This window comes from Puma concolor, chromosome C1, assembly GCF_028749965.1.
Source record: "Puma concolor isolate L17-30 chromosome C1, mPumCon1.1.hap2, whole genome shotgun sequence".
In the NCBI taxonomy this organism is placed as follows: domain Eukaryota; kingdom Metazoa; phylum Chordata; class Mammalia; order Carnivora; family Felidae; genus Puma; species Puma concolor.
In genome coordinates, this window is record NC_141674.1 from 31,498,718 (window position 1) to 31,515,472 (window position 16,755).

The window sequence follows — 16,755 nt, forward strand, 5'->3', positions numbered from 1 at the left end:
TAGACTTATTTATTATTTTTTTTCTTAGGATAAAATTTTGGGAAGAAAAAAATGTCACTAGTTCTAAGATTAACAACTTGCCATTAGATCAGTAGGACAAAAATGTACAACATACTTACCTAAATTTCATAGATTCATAACAGATCCACCAGTAGAGTTCGGCACTTATAAAATATGGACTTTCCTGACATCTCCTAGAATCGTCATTCTCTCACTAGGTGACATTTACTGAAGCTGCAATGTGAGTCTTTCTTTTCTAACTTTTTTTTTTTTTTTGCGTGAGAGAGAGAACATAGGGGGAGGTGCAGGGAGAGGGATAGGGGGAGAGAGAGAGAGAGAGAGAGAATATCTTAAGCAGGTTCCATGCTCAGCACAGAGCCTGATGTGGGGCTCAATCTCACAACCCTGCGATCATGACCTGAGCCGAAATTAAGATTCAGACGCTGGGCTAACTGAGCCACCCAAGCACCCCAAGAGTTCTTTTCTAATAGTGCTTCTTTCCTTTTCTACATTGCGTTTTGGTTTTTCATGTCTTTCTATTCTTTTTCCTATTTTTACTTTCATAGATCCGTGTGTAAGAGCTCCAGAAAATGATCAACTTCCAGGTAGGTATCCATTTATTGAGTCATTTAAAACTCTCAAAAATCTATATAAAAAGGACATGTATAGACATGTATAGGGAAAATATAGATTGAATAGATCAGGTCCAAAAGAAAATTTAGAAAATTGATCAGTTGATATCCACGTCACAGGGTCTGTACATAGTTGGAATAAATTTGAGCTGCATATGTGTACCCAGTCTTTATAGCAATCACAGAAAATGGATAGTCAACCAGTTAACGTATTGGTATTGTCCACAAAGATAAAGGAAAACAATCCCTTGGAGAAGTAAAGATTTTCCTGATGCAGTTCTCTGAAGAAAATATCTTATAATGGGTTTTCATGGAGATAATGTTAGAAATAATATTCACAGGGGTGCCTAGGTGGCTCAGTTGGTTAAGCTCTGACTCTTGATTTCAGCTCAGGTCGTGATGTTGTGGTTCGTGGGTTCGAGCCTTGTGTTGGGCTCTGCACTGCTGACACTCCACTGTAGGTGGAGCCTGCTTGGGATTCTGTCTGTCCCTTAATCTGCCCCTCTCCTGTTCGTGTTTGTTCTCTCTCAAATAAACAAACTTGGGGAAAAAAAGTTTAAAAAAAAGAGCAATAACATTCACAGCAACAACCCTGTGATAAATATAACATCACATTTTATATTATATAGCATGCTGTATTTCTTAAAATGTTTCCTAGAGTAAGCAAAGAGCTTAGTGCCAATAAGCAGCACTATGCGAACTCCGTTTGTAAGTTCAGGTACATATCTTTTTTAATATTCTTCTGGAACCATAAGTAAATCTTATATCTTTTCCAGAGTCTGCTAGTATTCTTGAGCATTTTCTCTTCTATGTGAATTTTATTTTATTTTATTATTTTTTAAAATGTTATTTATTTTTGAAAGAGAGAGAGAGTGAGCAGGGGAGGGGCAGAGAGAGAGGAGGGCAGAAGATCCAAAGCAGGCTCTCTGCTGACAGCAGCGTGCCCAATTCAGGGCTTGAATTCAAGAACCGGAAGATCATGACTTGAGCCAAAGTCAGATGCTCAACCAACTGAGCCACCCATGGGCCCTGTTCCATGTGGACTTCAGAATTAGCTTGTCAGGGTCTATAAAGGAGCATTTTAGGTATTTTTATTGTGATTGCAATATATGTTTCCATTAATTTGTAGAAAATTCATTAGTTTTCAATAATGTATTCTCTAATGTTTCACATAGGTCCTTCTTTACATTTTTATAGGTTTGTTATTATAATTCTTATACATTTCTCATATAAGAATTTCTTGTAATATTTATTCTTACGTATGGTTTAAGTTGCTGTTGAGAATAGGATGGATCTTTTTTCATTGTATTTTCTAATTGGTTATTTTGGTGTATAGGAAAGTATGCATTTATCTATTTGACTTTATGTCAACTTACAGAACTAATTTTTTTTAATTAAAAAAAATTTTTTTTAAATGTTGATTTACTTTTGAGAGACAGAGTGCAAGCAAGGGAGGGGCAGAGAGAGAGGCAGACACAGAATCCGAAGCAGGGTCCAGGCTCTGAGCTGTCCGCATAGAGCCTGATGTGGGGCTCGAACTCACAAACTGCGAGATCATGACCTGAGCCTAAAGTCAGACACTCAACCAACTGAGCCACCCAGGCTCCCCCTGTTTCTTCTTTAAAAATTAAAAAAAAAAAAAATTTTTAATGTTGCAGAACTCTTATTAAGCTCAAGATTTTTTTAGTTTATTATTAGGTTTTCTAGGTAGACAATCATACACTCTTCAAATGGAGTTTGTTCCTTACTGCTCAATATGTATGTCTTCATGTTTTTTCTTGTCTTATTGCAATGGACAGGGATTTTTGGGAACTATAATTTTTTAAAAATGTTTATTTGTTTTGAGAGAGTGTACATATGTGAGCAGGGGAGGGCCAGAGAGAGAGAGAGGAAGAGAGAGAATCCCAGGCGGGCTCAGTGCCTCCATCACAGAGCCCAACCTGGGACTCAATCTCACAAACTGTGAGATCATGACCTGAACTGAAATCAAGTTGGATGCTCAACTGACTGAGCCACCCAGGTGCCCCAGGAACTATAAATTGCTAGCCAGTATCTTTTTGTTCCAATTTTAATGGGAATGTTTCCAGTGTTTTATTGTTTCCTCTTGTATTTTGGTAAATAGTTTTGTTTTGTTTTCTTGTTTTTAATCAAGTTAAAGAGTTTTAGCTTGTGAACATTGTTTTCATCAAGGGGAAACCTTTTTTCTTATATGTTTTTTAAAAATATGTTTTGGTTGGGGCACCTGGATAGCTCATTCAGTTGAGTGTCCAACTTTGGCTCAGGTCATGATCTCATGGTTCCTGAGTTCAAGCCCCACATCAGGCTCACTGCTGTCAGATCCTCTGCCCCGCCCCTGCTTGCACTCTCTCAAAAATAAATAAATCATTTAAAAAATAAAAAAAATAGATTGATAAGTAAATAAAATACCTGTTGGTAAAATAATGTTTTATCTTTAATATAGGAATTCAGAGAATTTCTAATATATTTCTCAATATTGAACTATCTGTGCATTCATGGGATAAATCCTACCTAGTCTTCTAACTTTTTAAAGGGCCAGATGGTAAATATTTTAGGCTTGAAGGCCATACAGCCTCTGTGGCAACTACTCAATTTTAACTTTGCATCTGAAGCAAATGAGTGGGTATAAATATTCCAGTAACACTTTATTTACAGAAACATCAGGCCGGGGTATGGGTTGTAGTTTGCTGACCCCTGTTCTATATGGTTTTAACTATGTCTTTGTGGTAGACATGTAGCCACATGCCTTTTTAATTTCAGCTTAAGTTAGTTCAACATGATTTTAACATTACGGTTGAGAGGATATATTATGTAAAAAAAGGTCTTATATTCTATTTTATTATGGTCATGTGAGTCTGACATGTTAACCTTATAGCCCTTCTAACTTATGTATATTTACTTTGTAGTATGTAATAGATTGTAAGATCTCTGAGACCAGTAACATTTTTGTTCTTTTTTGTATCACTAATACAGTGTCTGGTAGGTCCTCATTAGACATTGTCTGAATGAATGAATGAAGAACATATAAGCAATATTTTAAATAATTTTATTGAGACATAATCACATATTACAGATTGACCCATTTAAGATATATACAACTCAGTGGTTTTTAGTCTGTCCATGAATTGTAAAACCATCTCTACAATCTAATTTTATTTAAAATAATTTTTTTTTCAACGTTTATTTATTTTTGGGACAGAGAGAGACAGAGCATGAACGGGGGAGGGGCAGAGAGAGAGGGAGACACAGAATCGGAAAGAGGCTCCAGGCTCTGAGCCATCAGCCCAGAGCCCGACGCGGGGCTCGAACTCACGGACCGTGAGATCGTGACCTGGCTGAAGTCGGACGCTTAACCGACTGCGCCACCCAGGCGCCCCTCTACAATCTAATTTTAGAATATTTTCATTACCCTCAAAAGAAACCCCATATTGGCAGTCATTCCCTATTTGTCCTATCCCCTAGCTCTAATTTATTTTCTGTTTCTATGGATTTTCCTTTTCTGAACACTTTATGTAACTAAGACAATATAATATGTGATCTTTTTTGACTAGCTTCTTTCACCTAGTAACAGTATTTTCAAGGGTCATCAATGTTACACGTATGTCAAATAATATTGCATTATATGGATATACCTCATTTTGTTATTCCATCTATTCATCAGATGATGGATACCCATATTGATTTCACTTTTGGCTATTAATGAATACTTCTCTATGAACATTTGTCTACAGGTTTTATATTTTTAGTTCTCTTAGGTATATATTTAGGAGGGATTGCTGGGTAATATGGTTAATTCAATGTTTAACATTTTGAGGAACTGTAAAACTATTTTCCATCGTTGTTGCACCATTTTACAACCCCACCAGCAGTGTATGACAGTTCCAGTTTCTCTACATCCTTGTCACCACTTGTCATTGTCTGTCTTTGATTTTAACAACCCTTGTGGGTGTGAGGCAGTATCTCATTGTGGCTTTGATTTCTATTTACTAATGATGTTGAGCATCTTTTCATGTGCTTCATGCTCATATGAGTGTCTATGTCTTTGGAGAAAATCTGTTCAAATCCTTTGTCCATTTTTAAATTGGGTTGTCTTTTTACTGTTGTATTGTAAGAGTTCTTTTTATATCCTAGGCACAAATTTCTTACCAAAATATATGATTTACATGTATTTCATCCCATTCTGTGGGTTGCCTTTTCACTTTCTTGGTGGTGTCCTTTGAAGCACATATTTTAAATTTTAGTGATTTCCATTTTATCTATTTTTTTCTTTTGTCACTTACACTTTTCCTTTCATATCTAAGAAACCATGGCCTAATCCAAGCTCATGAAGATTTACTCCAATGTTTTCTTCTAAGAATTTTATAATTTTAGTTCTTACATTTACATCTTTGATCCATTTTTAGTTCATTTAAAAAAATTTTTTTTAGGGGCGCCTGGGTGGCGCAGTCGGTTAGGCGTCCGACTTCAGCCAGGTCACGATCTCGCGGTCCCTGAGTTCGAGCCCCGCGTCGGGCTCTGGGCTGATGGCTCAGAGCCTGGAGCCTGTTTCCGATTCTGTGTCTCCCTCTCTCTCTGCCCCTCCCCCGTTCATGCTCTGTCTCTCTCTGTCCCAAAAATAAATAAACGTTGAAAAAAAAAATTTAAAAAAAAATAAATAAATAAATAAAAAAAATTTTTTTTAAATGTTTATTTATTTTTGACAGAGGGACGGAGCGTGAGCTGGGGAGGGGCAGAGAAAGAGGGAGACACAGAATCCGAAGCAGGCTCCAGGCTCTGAGCTGTCAGCACAGAGCCCGACGCGGGGCTCGAACTCACAGACTGTGAGATCGTGACCTGAGCCGAAGTCAGACACTTAACGACTGAGCCACCCGGGTGCCCCCAGTTTTAGTTCATTTTTATATATGATGTGAGGTGTTCATGTGCGTTTAAGGCGGTCCAGCTTCATTCTTTTGCATGTGGATATCTGGTCCCAACACCACTTATTAAAGAGACTAATCTTTACTCGATTTAATTGTCCCGACACTAGTGAATTTTTTTTTTTTTTTTTTTAGTGATTTATTTTTTTTTTTATTTATATATGAAATTTATTATCAAATTGGTTTCCATACAACACCCAGTGCTCATCCCAAAAGGTGCCCTCCTCAATACCCATCACCCACCCTCTCCTCCCTCCCACCCCCCATCAACCCTCAGTTTGCTCTCAGTTCTCAACAGTCTCTTATGCTTTGGCTCTCTCCCACTCTAACCTCTTTTTTTTTCCTTCCCCTCCCCCATGGGTTCCTGTCAAGTTTCTCAGGATCCACATAAGAGTGAAACCATATGGTATCTGTCTTTCTCTGTATGGCTTATTTCACTTAGCATCACACTCTCCAGTTCCATCCACGTTGCTACAAAAGGCCATATTTCATTTTTTCTCATTGCCACGTAGTATTCCATAGTGTATATAAACCACAATTTCTTTATCCATTCATCAGTTGATGGACATTTAGGCTCTTTCCATAATTTGGCTATTGTTGAGAGTGCTGCTATGAACATTGGGGTACAAGTGCCCCTATGCATCAGTACTCCTGTGTCCCTTGGATAAATTCCTAACAGTGCTATTGCTGGGTCATAGGGTAGGTCTATTTTTAATTTTCTGAGGAACCTCCACACTGCTTTCCAGAGCGGCTGCACCAATTTGCATTCCCACCAACAGTGCAAGAGGGTTCCCGTTTCTCCACATCCTCTCCAGCATCTATAGTCTCCTGATTTGTTCATTTTGGCCACTCTGACTGGCGTGAGGTGATACCTGAGTGTGGTTTTGATTTGTATTTCCCTGATAAGGAGCGACGCTGAACATCTTTTCATGTGCCTGTTGGCCATCCGGATGTCTTCTTTAGAGAAGTGTCTATTCATGTTTTCTGCCCATTTCTTCACTGGGTTATTTGCTTTTCGGGTGTGGAGTTTGGTGAGCTCTTTATAGATTTTGGATACTAGCCCTTTGTCCGATATGTCATTTGCAAATATCTTTTCCCATTCCGTTGGTTGCCTTTTAGTTTTGTTGGTTGTTTCCTTTGCTGTGCAGAAGCTTTTTATCTTCATAAGGTCCCAGGAATTCACTTTTGCTTTTAATTCCCTTGCCTTTGGGGATGTGTCGAGTAAGAGATTGCTACGGCTGAGGTCAGAGAGGTCTTTTCCTGCTTTCTCCTCTAAGGTTTTGATGGTTTCCTGTCTCACATTCAGGTCCTTTATCCATTTTGAGTTTATTTTTGTGAATGGTGTGAGAAAGTGGTCTAGTTTCAACCTTCTGCATGTTGCTGTCCAGTTCTCCCAGCACCATTTGTTAAAGAGACTGTCTTTTTTCCATTGGATGTTCTTTCCTGCTTTGTCAAAGATGAGTTGGCCATACGTTTGTGGGTCTAGTTCTGGGGTTTCTATTCTATTCCATTGGTCTATGTGTCTGTTTTTGTGCCATAGTGAATATTTTTAATGTGATTTTTGTTTCTATCACAAAGTATATTTCTGGGTCAAGCATACAGTAGTTATCATATATAACTTTATGAAAACTTAACAATGAATATATGATCATAAGAGGCTGCCATGATTCTCCTGCAAGTTCCCAAATAATGTACACTTTGTTTTATTTTTTTTTAACATAACTTATTGTCAAATTGGCTTACATACAACACCCAGTTCTCATCCCAACAAGTGCCCTCCTCAATGCCCATCACCCATTTTCCCCTCTCCCCAATGCCCCCATCCACCCTCAGTTTGTTCTTTGTATATAAGAGTCTCTTGTGGTGTGCCTTCCTCCCTCTCTGTTTGTAACTATTTTTTCCCCTTCCCTTCCCTCATGGTCTTCTGAGTTTTTCAAGATCTACATATGAGTGAAAACATGATATCTTCCTTTTCTGACTGACTCATTTTACTTAGCTTAATACCTTCCAGTTCCGTCCACATTGCTGCAAATGGCGTGATTTCGTTCTTATTGCCAAGTAGTATTCCATTGTATATATAAACCATAGCTTCTTTATCCATTCATCAGTTGATGGACACTTAGGCTCTTTCCATAATTTGGCTACTGTTGAAAGTGCTGCTATAAACATTGGATTACATGTGCCCCTATGTATCAGCACTCCTGTATCCCTTGGGTAAATTCCTAATGGTGCTATTGCTGGGTCATAAGGTAGTTCTATTTTTAATTTTTTGAGGAACCTCCACACTGTTTTCCAGAGCAGCTGCACCAGTTTGCATTCCCACCAACAGATAATGCACCACTTTAGTTTGAAGATCAATGTTCCTTTACAGGGATCGGTGACATTCCAGGATGTGGCCGTGGACTTTACCCCAGAAGAGTGGCAGCTGCTGGACTGTGATCAGAGAACCTTGTATTGGGATGTGATGCTGGAGAACTTTAGAAACCTCACCGCAGTGGGTAAGGACAGTGGGTAGTGACTAACTCTTCACTGTAACTGAGCATGTACTCATAGTGCCCTTCCTGTGGGACGTGTGGACATTCTAAAGCATTACAGAGTTTGGCCCTGAATGTCAGTGGTCACAGACTCTTGATTCCCTTTGAGATGAAGCATAAACAGAGAATGTGTGTTTATGCTTCCACCTTCCAAATGGCGGAGAAAGGTCTTTTTTGTTCTAAAGTCTGTCATCCTTTCCAGGCTCTGAGATTCAAGGAGGCAGACCTGAATTGTGAGGTAGTTGTTTGTGTCTAGCACTTTGTCTCCAGTTCTGTGTTGTTTCCCACAAACAGGGGGTCAAGTTACCAAAACAAAAGTGATCTTCAAGGAGGAGCAAGGACAGGAGTCATGGATGGTGGAGGGGGAGAACCCATGTTGGCGCTATCCAGGTGAGTGAGAGAAAGCTAGGCAGATGGGAGTCTTTGGAATTGAGATTCCAGTTGGTCAGTGAGGGACAGGTACCTTTGAAGCACCTCTTAAAAGCCACACATCTTTGGAAGTGACTGGGTATGCTTGACCTACCATTCATTGTCAGATCCGCAAATGACACCTTCACTCACTCTGCCCAGCTGTTTTTTGTCTTTGCTCAGCTCTTGTATGGAGGGATGTCCCTTTCCTCTTTGCCCAGGCTCCCTATGCTTCCTGTTTTATGTAGGTCCTTGCTTTGTTCTCTTAATTCCCCAAGTCCTCATTCTTCTTTTTTCCTCATCATGATCATAGATTGGGGTGCCGGGGTGGCTTAGTCAGTTAACCAACCGATTCTTGATCTCAGGTCAGGTCTTGATCTCAGGGTCGTGAGTTCAAGCCTCGCATTGGGCTCCACACTGGGCATGGAGCCTACTTTGTAAAACAAAACAAAAACTAAAAAATGATCCCAGATCTTTTTTTATACATCTAATTCTTTTTTTTTAGTTTTTTGTTTTTTTGTAACGTTTATTCTTTTTTTTTTTAATTTTTTTTAACGTTTATTTATTTTTGAGACAGAGAGAGACAGAGCATGAATGGGGGAGGGTCAGAGAGAGGGAGACACAGAATCCAAAACAGGCTCCAGGCTCTGAGCTGTCAGCACAGAGCCTGACACGCGTCTCGACTGCACGGACCGCGAGATCATGACCTGCGCTGAAGTCGGACGCTTAACCGACCGAGCCACCCAGGTGCCCCACGTTTATTCATTTTTGAGAGGCAGAGAGAGGCAGAGCATGAGCGGGGAAGGGGCAGAGAGAGAGGGAGACACAGAATCTGAAGCAGGCTCCAGGCTCTGAGCTGTCAGCATAGAGCCCAACACAGGGCTCGAACTCATGAGCTGTGAGATCATGACCTGAGCCAAAGTCAGAAGCTCAGCTGACTGAGCCACCCAGGCGCCCCTATACATCTAATTCTTATACTGTAGTCAGATCATGTAGATTTGAAGTCTTACTCCACCAGTCACTGTCTAACCTAATTATTTTGTAGCACAACGTTATTTATAAAACAGGGATAATATTAATCCTCACTTCAGGTTTCTTTTAAAGATTATGTGAGTTAATACATGCAAACCCATTCAAGTAGTTGGCAGATAGTAAGAGTTCAGTATATGTTGGCTATTTTTATTTTTATTTTTTTTGTTTAATTTTTTGAAGAGATTTTTATTTTAAAACTTATAGGAACATTATGCTCTAATTATTCCTCTTTTCAAAAAAAACCCCCAAAAACCTTTTCTTATAGTATATGCCCCATCTCTGTACCCCACCTTGCTCATCTTTCATCTCACTGCCGACTTGGGGTATCTACCTTATAGTGCATCTGTCTGCTTCACTTGGTAATACTGATGTCATTTGGAAATTCTCCAACTTCATTTGAGTTGGTTCCTCGCTAATCTGCCCTCACCCTCACTTCCTGCTTATCCACCTTTGTTTCTTGCCTTCGTGTCTCTCTCCAGAACTTCTCCCACAGTAACTCCTTCAGAAACTGCATCCCTCTGAAGAACTCGCATGATTTTCTTTGTGCTATCTGTGCCTCTCCAACTTCCCATTCCCATAATTTTCCCCACCTGGCTTTAATCTCCGTTTTTTCATAGTAACCAATATTTAATATGCTTCAACCTTCACCTTTCTCTTTAAATTATAATCAAGGATAATGACTGGCCTGCTGCTTTGCAGTCTCTGAATCACTGTGGTAAGCAACTTAGCTTTTCTGTGTCACGAGTGTTTCCTTAAATACCGTTAGACTTATTACCGGTGATTTCAATTATTAGGTTATCCAAGACTGATTTAAAATAAAATTTTCTTTTTCCACAGAGCCCGTAAAAGAAGTATGTTTCAAACGATTAAGACACCAATTAAGTGTATTTTACATTCCTGGGACCCCAACTTCTAATACAAACCAAGTGAATTTTAACTACTGCTATGGTGTCTAGGCCATTCATGATTCTACATTGCCAATTCTGTTCTATTTTCTGTTTTATATTAGATGTTCCTGCAAGATTTATCCAAATCATTTCATTTTCTGAGTCACTCTTCTGGCAAATTAGCAGGAGTTATTCCTTTATAACCTTTATTAAGTGACACTTAAATGGCTTTTAAGGTCTCTTTAATGTGATCCCATTCTGTTTATCTGGAACGGTCCATCTTTTCCCTATTCCATGGCAGTTGGGCTCTTTAGTGAACTTTGTACACGATTTTCTTCTGTGTGTCAGTTCTTTTGATACTGGTGTGCTCTAAAACCAGCATGCTACTAAGTCTGAATTCAGTGTTCTCCTCTTTCATGATAACTCCAGCCTATGTTAATCTCTACCTTCTTTGAAGCTCCGTCCCAGCTCTACTATGGCTCTTTCATGAAAACTTGACATATATTCTTTTAGATTTTTTTAAACTTTATTTATTATTATTTTTTAAAATTTACATCCAAGTTAGTTAGCATATAGTGCAATAATGATTTCAGGAGCAGATTCCAGTGATTCATCCCCTGTGTATAACACCCATTGCTCATCCCAACAAGTGTGTGCCTTAATGCCCCTTGCCCATTTAGCCCATTCCCCCACCTACAACCCCTCCAGCAGCCCTCAGTTTGTTCTCTGTATTTAAGAGTCTCTTATGTTTTGACCCCTCCCTGTTTTTATATTATTTTTGCTTCCCTTCCCTTATGTTCATCTGTTCTGTGTCTTAAAGTCCTCATATGAGTGAAGTCATATGATACTTGTCTTTCTCTTACTAATTTCGCTTAGCATAATACCCTCTAGTTCCACCCACATAGTTGCAAATGGCAAGATTTCATTCTTTTTGATTGCTGAGTAATACTTCATTGTATATATATACCACATCTTTATCCATTCATCTGTCCATGGACATTTGGGCCTTTTCCATACTTTGGTTATTGTCAATAGCACTGCTGTAAACATTGGGGTGTATGTGCCACCTTTGAAACAGCACACCTGTATCCCTTGGCTAAATACTTAGTAGTGTAACTGCTGGGTCGTAGGGTAGTTCTATTTTTAATTTTTTAAGGAACCTCCATACCATTTTCCAGGGTGTCTGCACCAGTTTAAAACCCTGTATGCTCATGGGGCACCTGGGTGGCTCAACTGGTTACGTGTCCAACTTCGGCTCAGGTCATGATCTCACGGTTCGTGGGTTCAAGCCCCGTGTTGGGCTCGGTGCTGACAGCTCAGAGCCTGGGAGCCTGCTTTGGATTCTGTGTCTCCCTCTCTCTTTTGCCCTTCTTCTGCTTGTGCTCTCTCTCTGTCTCTCAACAATAAATAAATGTTAAAAAAAACTTTTTTTTAAACCCTGTGTGCTCTTAAGGCATCTTTTCTCTTGATAATACCCTGAAGAGAAAGTCCTATATCATTTTTTGTTTTTATACCATTGCTGAGCACACACTGGATATTTAACGAACATTTCATTAATTTACTGTTGTAAAGTCAGGCACTGTGGGATGCTTCTTATTCTTTCAGTGAGGCTTTTTTTACGTTTCCTGAGGAGGATTCAAAGAAAGCAAAAAAAGCCATTACCATTTGCCAAGGTGTGAAAATTGTAGTTGAGAGGCAAAACAGCCATATCAGATATTTTAAAATTTTATGATTGTGGAAGATTTGTTGGATGTACAATAACATTGCAGTTTTTTTCTAGCTAATTGTCAGAATGAGTGGTTTCGGGCAGCAGTGGGACTGTCCTGGAAGTTCAGAGAAAATGGAGCTTAAAGTTAAAGTATGCAAAAAATGAGAGGAGTCATTTTTTGAGATTATGGAACAATGGCTCCTCCCTAAAGAATATGTAAGTACTAAATAGGGTGAGAGGTGATGAGGTAGAGCAAGTTAAGATGGGAAAGGAACATGAGCAAAATACTGTAATTATTTAGAGTCTAGAATTCTTGGAACAGAAGGTATTTGTTCAGGACTAGAAAAATGTGTGCTTAGATACCATGAATGAATTCATTATAATGTATAGTTTTGTTCACCACGCTGATTGCCCTGGATATTTCAGTTGGTTACTATTAGTTGAGGGAACCCAGGACGCTGCTTCCCATTAGTTGAAGCAGCGAGGAAAGAAGACAGGAACTTCACTCTGCATAAAGAAATGTGTACCGAAGGGGTGCCTGGGTGGCTTAGTCGGTTGAGTGTCCGACTTCAGCTCAGGTCATGATCTCTCTGCTGGTGAGTTCGAGCCCCACATCAGGCTCTGTGCTGACAGCTCGGAGCCCGGATCCTGCTTCGGATTCTGTCTCCCTCTCTCTCTGCCCCTCCCCCGCTCACACTCTGTCTCTCTCTGTCTCTCAAAAATGAATAAATGTTAAGAAAATTAAAAAAAAAATGTGTACCGGTGGCTATAGCCCACTGCTTGGAGCAGCTCCACAGAGAAGAAGGCGTGAGGTTAAAAGCTGGGGTGTTGTACTAACACTCCACAAGGAGAGAAATTCAGGAGGGGGGATATAACCCCTTCTCCCTCTTTTTTTAAGTTTATTTATTTAAGCAGTTTCTACACACAATATGAGGCTCAAACTCATGACCCCAAGATCAAGAGCCATGTGCTCCTCCAATTGAGCCAGTCAGGCACCCTCCCCCCTTTTTTAGTGGAGAGATCGACTGGAGATTTGTAGTGTCTTGAGGATAGGAATGAAAAAATGTAACTTCAGGATAAAGTGACTTCAGCTTTCTAAGGACCAGGTTGTTGGGTAGATTGAAAGAAAATGTAAAAACTGTACTTGTCAAATACAAATACAACAAATAGTTGTCATATATAGAAACCCAACCAGAATAAAAGCAATAGCAAGCAGACAGAATCTATGCCTGGGCTTCCAAGGACACAGGAGAATGAATCCCAGCTGTTGTAGATTGGTGCCCTCTGCAGACATGTCTCACCTGTGATTTGGATGGAGTTAGAGGACTGGAGATGTAAGAATGTTCTTGAAGGTAACTGCCATTGTGCCAGGTGATTAAGAGGAGAAAGAGATGTGAATGAGGGAAACGGGGAGCTGTCCTACCAGGGTAATCTAGGACCGGGGTGGTGGGGACTCTGATTCTGATCTGCTGCCTCCAGATCTGGTTTTTCCTCTGATATTTTCCCTTAACTCCAGAGTCTCTTGTTCCTCTGGTCACTCATCCATTGGTAGATCCCTGCAATAGGTCTCCATTCTGTGAGATAACCATGCATCAATGTTGAGCAACCTTTTGACTTCCTTTGTGCCCTACTCACTGTAACTTGTGCCTATTTAACTGTCTTTCCGTAGGTCACAAGATGAGCCATCTGTTCTCATTATTGTCATTCATCTGCTCCCATTTCCTCTTCAGCAGTTTTATTCTTAAAGCTCAAGAGCAAGACAAATACAGGATTGATTTCAGAATTAGATACTAGATTTGAAATCATGTTTCTTTCAATAACTGTTGATGGAAAAAATTAACGAGGCATGTCTTATTGTACTCCTTTTTAGAAGCTGATTGGCTACTTGTTGATGAATCAGAGAAGAACCAAGAAAGCAAAGACAATTTTTTGAATTCAGTTTTGTTCACCTTCAATAAGATTCTGACTATGGAGAGACTCCATGGTTATAACATGAGCACAAGCCTTAATCCTACAAGAAAAAAACCATATGAATGTAAATCATATGGGAAGAGTGTGCAGTCTACTTTAGATTTACTTAATTATAATACATACTATACTGGAGAAAACTCTTATGAATGCACTCAATGTGGGAAAACCTTCAAAAAGAAGTTTCATTTCATTAGACATGAAAAAAATCATACAAGAAAAAAGCCCTTTGAATGCAACGACTGTGGGAAAGCCTATAGCAGGAAGTCTCACCTTACATCTCATCAGAAAATCCATAATGGAGAGGGAGCCTTTGTGTGCAGTGATTGTGGGAAAGCATTTATGTACAGAGCACAACTGGTGGTCCACCAGAGACTTCACACTGGAGAGAAGCCTTATGAATGCCATCAGTGTGGGAAGTCATTCACTTGGAACTCTTCCTTTACCCAACATGTGAAATCTCATACACTCGAAAACTCGTTTGAATGTAAAGAATGTGGGAAAACCTTCAGGTATAGCTCATCCCTTTATAAACATTCTAGATTTCATACAGGAGAGAAACCCTACCGATGTATCGTATGTGGCAAAGCCTTTGGTAACACATCTGTGCTTGTTACGCATCAAAGAATTCATACAGGAGAGAAACCATATGGATGTATTGAATGTGGCAAAGCCTTCATCAAGAAGTCACATCTCCTTAGACATCAGATAACTCATACAGGAGAAAAGCCCTATCAGTGTAACAAATGTGGGAAAGCTTTTTCCCAGAAGTCAAATCTTATTGTACATCAGAAAACTCATACATAATATTCATGCTGTGAATATGACAAAGCCTTAAATATTAGATAAATCTTATTAAATCGAAAATTCATGGTGAAGAGAAATCCACCAATTTGGATTTGGCAAAGTAGATTCCCATAAAAAAATAATGCCAGTCATGTTCTGAAAGTGATAATAAAGTGTTAAAAAGATCACAGAAAACATTGATTTATAAATAATAGAGCATGGAGCTTAAAAAGTAGCATAAATTAATGAAGGAATTAGTGAAAACTACATTTACCGTCTCTGATTTTTATTTTTATAACAAATTATCAAATATGCAAGTGTGAGTATAAAATGTTTACGTATTAAATTATATCTGTTAAGAGTGAAGCACATACCATTTTTTCTTCCAATCCTAAAAACCTGCAAGTGAAAAAATGTGGTTTAATACGAAGTATGAATTTCAGTAATATTTTCATCCATTTGCTGGCACTTTTAATGGGCAAGGCAGTGTTACTGAATCTCAGTCTCCTCTTTAATTATAAAACTTGTTAAAAAGATGTTTTCCTGTGTATGTAAGCAGCAAAACAAACAATATACCAGTTGAGAGGGAAAAGCATTTGTATTCTGTATTACGGTAAGCATTCAGTTGAAAATAAGTTTGTAAATAAAACATTTGCCCTTCACACATTCCTGTTCTTTTTCACTGGTGTATCTACATAAGGTGTAAGCACAGCTCAAGTAATGTTTAACTGAGGTACCATCTGTATTTGATTTTAATAGACTAGGGTGTCCTGATACTTTGCAACTTTGGGGGAGTGAGTTTTTGTGTCTGTTTTTGTTTTCTTGTAAGAAATTGAGACAGGCTAGGGGCGCCTGGGTGGCGCAGTCGGTTAAGCGTCCGGCTTCAGCCAGGTCACGATCTCGTGGTCTGTGAGTTCGAGCCCCGCGTCGGGCTCTGGGCTGATGGCTCAGAGCCTGGAGCCTGTTTCCGATTCTGTGTCTCCCTCTCTCTCTGCCCCTCCTCCGTTCATGCTCTGTTTCTCTCTGTCCCCCAAAAATAAATAAATGTTGAAAAAAAATTAAAAAAAAAAGAAATTGAGACAGGCTTAGCTCTTAGGGGTGCCTGGAGTTGTCCTTGTGACAGCATAGGCGATGTTAAGTTGCAGAGAGCGTGTCCCTCCTTAGCAACTTCACTTTGGAATGTGATATTATGTAAGTTATGCATAGTCCCTTAAAAGGATGAACCACCCATTATTTAAGCTGGAGTTTTTAATTGCTATCCACAGTATTCCTTGATAATGTCAAAAAACCTTTATGCCTTTTCCTGAGTAGTGACAAAACAACCTGAACCTAAATTTGGAAATCAAGCCTTTTCAAGTTTAAGCTGAGTTATAACTGTTGCGTTGTTTTTCTTTCATTAGCCATTTTTTGAAGAGTAACATTGAGTAATGATTGTGAGAGATAGTGCTTTTTTGAACAAGCACACAAGAACTTACGGAACTAAGTTAAATCTTGTCTACTGACAAGAATTCTTCGCTTGACCAAACTTTTATCAGTCGCCTGCACCTTCTCCTAGGCCTTCTCTTCTGTGCACTTCCTTGTAAAATGGTTTTAGCAAGAATCGCATGGAGTCAGTTTGACCAGCACTCCCTACCCTTGGTATTTGATCAGATTCCTCATCCTCTACCATCCATCACCCTGGCCTGTCTTCAGCAACAGTCGCGTTTGTTAGGTCGATTTAGCCAGAATCCTCCTTACCTCTGATTTTCCACCCATTGATTCCCACCTTGCTCCTTTGCTATAAATTCCCACTTGCCCATGCTGTATTCAGAGTTAAGACCAATCTCTCTACCCAACTGAAATCTCAATACAGTGGTCCTTATACCT

The 16,755-nt window shown here is 39.4% G+C and overlaps 1 protein-coding gene across 2 annotated transcripts in view; it reads left to right on the plus strand.

Moving 5' to 3' along the window:
- ZNF684 (zinc finger protein 684) overlaps positions 1-15,555 on the plus strand; it is a 31,258-nt gene extending 15,703 nt beyond the window's left edge. For both annotated transcript variants that reach the window (XM_086716602.1, XM_086716603.1), the window contains exons 2-5: positions 567-605; positions 7,938-8,064; positions 8,395-8,490; positions 14,006-15,555. In XM_086716602.1, coding sequence (XP_086572728.1) covers positions 591-605; positions 7,938-8,064; positions 8,395-8,490; positions 14,006-14,910 — 1,143 coding nt within the window. In that variant the 5' untranslated portion in view covers positions 567-590 and the 3' untranslated portion in view covers positions 14,911-15,555. The remainder of the gene's footprint in view (positions 1-566; positions 606-7,937; positions 8,065-8,394; positions 8,491-14,005) is intronic.
- Positions 15,556-16,755: the final 1,200 nt, after the last annotated feature.